Source organism: Pieris brassicae, chromosome 14 (genome assembly GCF_905147105.1).
Source record: "Pieris brassicae chromosome 14, ilPieBrab1.1, whole genome shotgun sequence".
Taxonomy (NCBI): Eukaryota; Metazoa; Arthropoda; class Insecta; order Lepidoptera; family Pieridae; genus Pieris; species Pieris brassicae.
Genome location: NC_059678.1, coordinates 3031961 through 3039373, shown reverse-complemented (window position 1 = coordinate 3039373; position 7413 = coordinate 3031961). Strand labels below are relative to the sequence as shown.

Sequence of the window (7413 nt, the reverse complement as noted above, 5' to 3'; positions counted from 1 at the left end):
GTCCTCTATAAGGTCTCATGAGCATGTGTTGTCCGAAAGCTTCATCTCCTACAATTGTATATGGAATATTGTCACCATTTTCTATCAGTGGTTTGGCCTCAGGGATACTTAAAGAATTGCTCATGAGGTTAGTGTAAAAAGAACTTCAACATATATATATATATGTGAAATTATAACTAGCATCACATATTGCAAGTAAATCAAATGAAAAGTAATATTTATAGATGCAGTATAGTGATCCGGAATTTATTGGCTGAATTGTTGTTGTGTGTTCCGATAATGGCACTAATGCAATGAGAAAAGTTGGAGGTTTTTTAAATTGCAATGCTTTCCCAATCATTTTTTATAGTAGGTATTATGAACTTGTGTTCGCATATAACGTCACAAACTTCTCTTATTATTGTATAACCGAGTCTATAGTTGTAATATAGTTCCATAAATGTACAACCTGTTGCAAGATACCTGCAAAAAAAGTATTATTATTATACCTAACTTAAAATTTACTTTCAGCTGTTACATTACAAAGAAAGTGGAAGAGTAACCGGTGTTAGCAAGTGGTGGTGGATCACGTAAAAGTGAATGTCCTCTTTCAACAACTGCAATTCTTTAAAAAAAATTGTAGCTGTAAAGGAGCCTGAATACGTAGTCGACGAAGAACCTGCGGAGAATTCTAAACCAGATATACAGATGTTACCACATGTTACCACTAGTGGCCAGGTAGGATAATTTTTGTATATAAATCTACAGTTTTTAAAAATTAAACACATTCCATCTTCACCTCTTCTCAACGAATTATTAGGAAGTTTTATTTTAACCAAATAAGGACCAATCAAACTAAACCCAAAACTCCCTAAAAAGCTCTACAGAGAAGCATCGAGACGAGAGAAAATATTGACGCAAAAACTGATAACGAAGACAGGTTATTTATGTTGTCTTTGGTACATTAAAAAAGTGGCCTCAGAAAGAAAAATGTCTACGAAAATTAAGATAATGTCTATACTCGACGACGCAACTAAGTCTGAATATTACCTCCAAAGCTCATGGTCGCAATCCCATCAAATGCAACCGTCTCTTTCACACAAACCATCCTGGATATTCTACTCGTTTCGGAGATTCTGAAATGCCACACACCGTACATGCATGCTCCCGTGTCGAGTCTGTCAAGTTACTCCAAATAATCCATTTTAGACATGTATGAAAAATGTTCAATTATCTGAGGATGTCACTAACATCTGATGAATTATTGAGTTTATGTCGGCAAAGCGGCAACTACTTGGCGATATCACTGGCCACGTCGCTATGGCATCTTTTTTATGTAATAGCAGGCAAACGGGCAAGAGGCTCACCTGATGTTAAGCGATACCGCCGCCCATGGACACTCATATTGCCAGAAGGCTCGCAAGTGCGTTGCCGGCCTTTCAAGAATTGGTACGCTCTTTTCTTAAAGGACCGACTCGACCGAAGTCGAATTGGTTATACTTCAGTGGGCAGCTGGATCCACAAAGTGGTGGGCGAAAACTGCCTTAGAAAACGCTCAGTTGTGGAACGGACGTCGAGGTGATACGGATGGTATTTTGAATTTTGCCTTGACGTCCGATAAAGAAACTCAGCAGCGGGTATTAGACCGAACAAATCTTCTGAACCATGGTAAATGCGGTAGACGATGCAGAGAGACCCAAAAAGTGATTGGTCGTCGACGATTCGAATCCCTCTTCGTTGAATGCGGTCAAGTGGAAGGAGCTGGTACTGGGGAGCTCCCGCCCAGAGGTGAGAACAGTATTCCATGTGGGGCCGAATTTGCGCTTTATAGAGTTGCAAGCGGTGGCCCGGAGTGAAGTACCGTCTCGCCTTGCTGGCACACCAAGCTTTTTGGAGGCTAATTTAGCCTTCCCTTTTAAATGACCGGTGAGGTATGGACTTAGGTCCAGTCTGTAGTCTTACAGATGTCTGCACGAATTCGACTAAGAATTCTAGATTCGGAAGGGCTATGTTGATTTGTTTGTGTTTAATAATCTCAAATAAAACTAATTCCGCTTTCTAAGATTTTGCCATTATAGCCAAAACGCGTAATCTTTAAAAGATATCACGCCAAGCTGTGTAATGTCCATAGGCAGACCATAGGCAGGTTTTTCTCATATCTTCAATAAAGGACGAACCAGGTCATATCAATTTCTACCAAATAAAAGACTCGTGATATAAATTATTTATTATATCTACAATTAACCAAATATCACAAGACCTTAAAGAAACTATAACATATATGCTTATTTCTTAAATAAATGAAAATAAATGATTTTTAATCAGTCCTTGAGTATATTTACAATTAGGCGTGTAAATTTATGTTACATATGAAAAGATATTGCTATAACTTTTAATGATTGCTTAAATAGTATACGATTTCCGTTTGATTTGACACCGATTTTGGTGTCTATGAAATGCCTACTCAAGAGAGCAGTACTTAAACTAAACAAATTATTGCACTTATTCCTTAATATTCTCTAACTTATACAATTCCGTATTTACAATCAGCCAAATTATTACTAAGCCTGTCGAATCGGGATTTAAATTCAATTTTATACGTCAATGACCGTCAGTTAACGAATTCAGACGTACGATAGAATCGCAGATTAGGATTTGCTGTGCCAATTCCACGTGGTATCTGCCCCCAGTTTATTTCGTAGATGGCGGCGCTGGTATGCCTCTCCGTCCCTCTTGCTCTCGAATTAAGACACACTAGGGGAACGTTTTGGAGGGTTCTGGAAATTATGAACTAACAGAATTTAAAATAACTTTATCTATAGGTTCTATTGGCTAATAAATAATCGGAAATGGTTTTTAAAAACATATCTAATGCTTATCAAATGTCTAACATTATTTATTTATTTATTTCGTACTCCAACGAACCTTTATTCGTGTAAATGATGTAAAGTGAGAGAAAAAGAGAACCATGTGGTTTGAGGTAGTGCTTTTTTAGTTCTGTTAATAAGGCCACTCATTATAGCTCGAACGTCACCATCTTGCGAACGTTCATATAGACTTACGCATAATCGCCAAACATGTTTTACCGCATAGACTCTACTCTCTGCCTTTTTTTGCTTTCTACCGTCTTCTGTCTATTCTTCTTTCTCTTTTTATCCCAGTCTGCTTTCTCTTTGTATCTCGGGCTTAGTTCTCTTCGTATCTCGGTCTTCTATCTCTTCTTATCCCGGGATTATTTATATTCTCATATCCGTCTTCTTTCTCTTTTCCTCTCTGTATTGTTTCTCTTCATATCCCGGTCTCCTTTCTCTTTTTATCTCGGTCTTATTTTTCTTTTTACCCCGGGCTTAGTTCTCGTCATATCTCGGTCTTCTTTCTCTTCTTCTCTCTGTCTTCTTTCTCTACCCCTTTTGTATTTCTATCTGTAACTCTTGTTTTATGCTTATAACTGCCATTACTTGTTCCACAAAATAACCTTAATTAGCTTTAACACTGATAGCTTTAGCGGCATTTTCGAACTCCATCAGCGAAATACCATGATTCGACAGCATATGACTCTTCATACTACATTTCTGGACAAACGCCAGCCCACACAAACCACATTTGAACCGCCTATCATTATTATGTATCCGCATATGCTCTCGCAACGTCTTCTTTCTCGCGTACGCCTTATGGCACACCGTGCAACTGAACACCCTCTCCCCATTATGTCGTACCATGTGCTCGTCTAGCGACTGCTTGATGAAGAAGCCCTGCTCGCATAGGGGACACTTGTGGTTCCTCTCCATCAGATGCACCTTCTTGATATGCGAGGTCAATTTGGATTTTAAAATAAACGACTTATCGCAAACATTACATTTATAAGTTGCCGCGGAAATGTTGTGTTCGTCATACATATGCCGATTCCTTTGATAATAACTGTTGAACGTTTTGTCGCAGTGCGGACAGTTTGTCGTGTAGCGCGCGCTCGTGTTATGTGTGTATTTCTCGTGGCATTTCCTGCGCACGAGTGTCGTGAACACTTTATCGCAATACGTGCACTTAAAATCGCCTATTTCGTGTGTACGTTTGTGATTTTTGAGACGGTGTCTATTTATGAAACCCATATCACACTCGTCACAAATGTAATTACGGTAATGGCCGTTCATGTGTTGCAGCAGCATTTTGAACGTTTCGAATGTCGAGTTGCACAACGCGCAGTTGAGTATATCACCGTCGGTTAGTTTGAACTCGAATATATAATCATATATATCGGGGAAGAACTTCTCGTTGTGTTCGGATGTCAAATGCTTTTTTAAAGTCGGTATATTTTGCACGCGTTTCAAACACAGTTTACAATGTAAATCGGAAATGTCAATTTTTATAGATATATTACTTTTGTCGAGTCGTTTGTCCGTGTGTTGTGTGTCCGCGTGGTTGTCTTGCACGTGTGTGCGTAATTCGTTTATGTTTGTACAAGTCGTCTTGCACGATGCGCAAACGATTCCACTGAGCGTCTTATTAAAAAATGGCGTACAATTAGAGTATTTTAGTATTTTGTTCACGTTGTATGAATGTTTCGCGTTATCTGATATATCAGCATTTTTCGTGCTAAATATCTTCAATGGCAGGTCGTCACAATCTGAAAGTATGATTGTGTTGAACCAATAGTTCAAGATTCGTTCTAAACGTGATGGAGAACATAGTGAGGAAACCGGCTTTTGAGACAAAAAGTCGACGATTCGGATACAGAAGGCTGATCAACTTGCCTATTAGATTATCAAATGATCATGAAACAGATACAAAAATCTGAGGCCCAGACCTAAAAGGTTGTTTTTGAAGTGAAACTTCTAAATCGGCGTTGGAAAAATATTTACCGTCACATTTTAGGTGATTCGAAGCCATTAATAACAAAAATATATAATAATGATAACAATGGCAGTAATAATTCTATTAAAATTAATGCAATTCTGTAATAATCTTAGTAGTAATAAGGTAAAATGAAATAATTGTATTATCTGTATTCATCTAATTTAACTTCATTTAACCAATTTCTGTAAAGTTGCATATAGTAGATAATTTTTCGAAATATAAGGTCATAAAGAAGTTTCACTTCTTACGTGGGTACACTAGTAAACGCACACATTTCTTAAATTTTTATTATATGAATAAAATATTTCAAACAGAATAATAAGATAAATTAGTAGTGTTTTAGTCGCGTGCGCATCTTATTCCTGAAGTTGGATAGGACCAATGAACATTTCTAAGTGTTCAGGCACCGAAGGATCACCTACTTGACTGTTAAGATATGACCACGACAGCCACAGGTTTAAAAAAATTGAATTTTATAAAACAATGGACAAACGGGCAAGAGGCTCATCTGATGTTAAGTACCTGCCGCCCTTAGATGGTCGCCAGTGCGTTGCCGGCCTTTTAAAAATTGGTCCGAATTACTAAGCGCGGGTTACATAAACTCACCATCATCCTCTGTAAGTCTCTTACGTCTTCTCTTCCGTTTGATATCCTTCAAGCCAAATATTTCCGCTAATTTATCTTCCGAGTCTATGTCTGGTAGGGCTGTAGTCATATCTGATAAAATCAAATAACTTTGGAAATATATACTAGATTATTATTATTTAGCCCCATCCGGCTTATTACACTATACTTAAGTATAGTGAAGTAGCCCCTTAAGTGCTTCTACCCTCTAAAGGCGTCTCCAATCTAAAGGAAATACCCAACTTACCAAAAAAGTAACTGTCGCCATCATCTATCACTTCCTCCTTCACATTTGTCATTTCTTCCTCTGAAATTGCAGAAAAAAATTAATCAATAACTTTTTTGTTAAGTTTTATGGATTAGTTATGGATATGTTGAGCCAACTAGATTTATTTGCCGCTCAATTAACAGCCTAGCTGTTTAACTAGCGGCCTGAAAGATGTTCAGCTAATTGATCAAACTGCTAGGCAAATGACTTGGATCTGTGATGTTTCATTTCATTCAGTTTATAAAATGTAACAAATACTATGGCTATATATATTTTTCAGATTGTTAGTTAAACAGCACCGTCTCATTAAAAGGCTAGGATGTTAATTGAATGGCTAACTAAGCTAGTTGGCTGCGACATATGCATACAATGAAATTTATTTGCAAAAGCATATGGTTCATAAAATAGCTCTTATAAACAAAATATCTTACTCTTGATATCTTTAATGGCCAACTGAAACTCCTTCTGACATCTTAACACTTGATGCTTGAAGTCAAATGAGTCTCGGAGACGAGTTATGCATATCTCGCATATACCGCCATCAACACCTGAGATGTCTATTGGTAACTGTAATATCAATCAACACAATCAAATAAAGTGATTCTCCATAAGTTCTGATAAGCATGTATGTCCTAGCTGAATATTGACTACAGCACATATAAGAGAGGAGTACAGCACTCGACGAAATAACCACATACTTATTTAGTAAACAAGTATACAGAGATATGTGGTCTTTGTCTACCCCATCAGAAAAAGGTGTGATAATATAAATAAATAAGTTAAGGAAAATACTATAGAAAGTACTATATTTTTTAACTGTTTTAATATTGAATATTTTATAGCATGTTATGATTATAAGAAATTATTGGAAACACTTTTATTATAAGATATATTTATAATGCCTATAGATTTAAAAAAAATAGTTTAAACCATCTAGCAACTTTCAGACTTAAGATAATGATTAACTGGAATATGTTGTAGCGTTGATACAACTTCAATAAAATTAATACATACACTAGCATTTAAGTATGGAATATAGAGAAATTAAGTACCTAACATAAAAATCGTTTAGAGAACATTATAAGCATATAAATGTAACAAATGGTTTCTACTTAAAATACAAGACAACTACGTAATAAACTACGTAAACAATATAATTGAAAGTTCATTAAAAACTTACATGAATTTCAAAGCAATCTTTTAACATATCGGCATATATTTCGTGTTTTCCAAAGCAAGTGTACGATGATTTTAGCTCTTTGTCGGGGGGCCGAGCCAAACAACACCGGCACAACGAATTTGTATTCATTCTTATCTATTAATTAACTTATTACTATGAAACTACTGAAATGATTAATGAACACAATTTTTGTTTATCAAATTGAAGTTGTACGAACAAATTACAAAATATTAAGTCCAAATTAAATCATAAATGTTAACTATCACTGTCAAAATTGATGGGTTTTAGTGCTAGTCTATGATTGGCCTGGATCTCTCAATGTCCCTGGATTTCATTTTCCTAACAGAAAATACATTTACGTCGATATAACCTGTCAAAATGAAAAATATAATTGCTTAGTGCAATGATAGGTTGTAAGTGAGATTAGTATACTACGCTACAGTTATGGCTGTTCCTCTCGGCCAAGCGCGTTTTTCTGTTAAAACCGAAACATTATTTTACGCCATTACCA

The 7413-nt window shown here is 36.3% G+C and overlaps 1 protein-coding gene across 1 annotated transcript; it reads right to left on the bottom strand.

Annotated features, from left to right (window-relative positions):
- Positions 1-2036: 2036 nt before the first annotated feature.
- LOC123718229 (oocyte zinc finger protein XlCOF28-like) lies at positions 2037-7247 on the bottom strand. Its single transcript, XM_045674688.1, has 5 exons — positions 6903-7247; positions 6154-6289; positions 5702-5761; positions 5437-5547; positions 2037-4600 (listed from the first exon to the last, which is right to left on the bottom strand). Exons 1-5 carry the CDS (start codon positions 7029-7031, stop codon positions 3456-3458), a joined length of 1581 nt encoding a protein of 526 aa, XP_045530644.1. The 5' UTR covers positions 7032-7247; the 3' UTR covers positions 2037-3455.
- Positions 7248-7413: the final 166 nt, after the last annotated feature.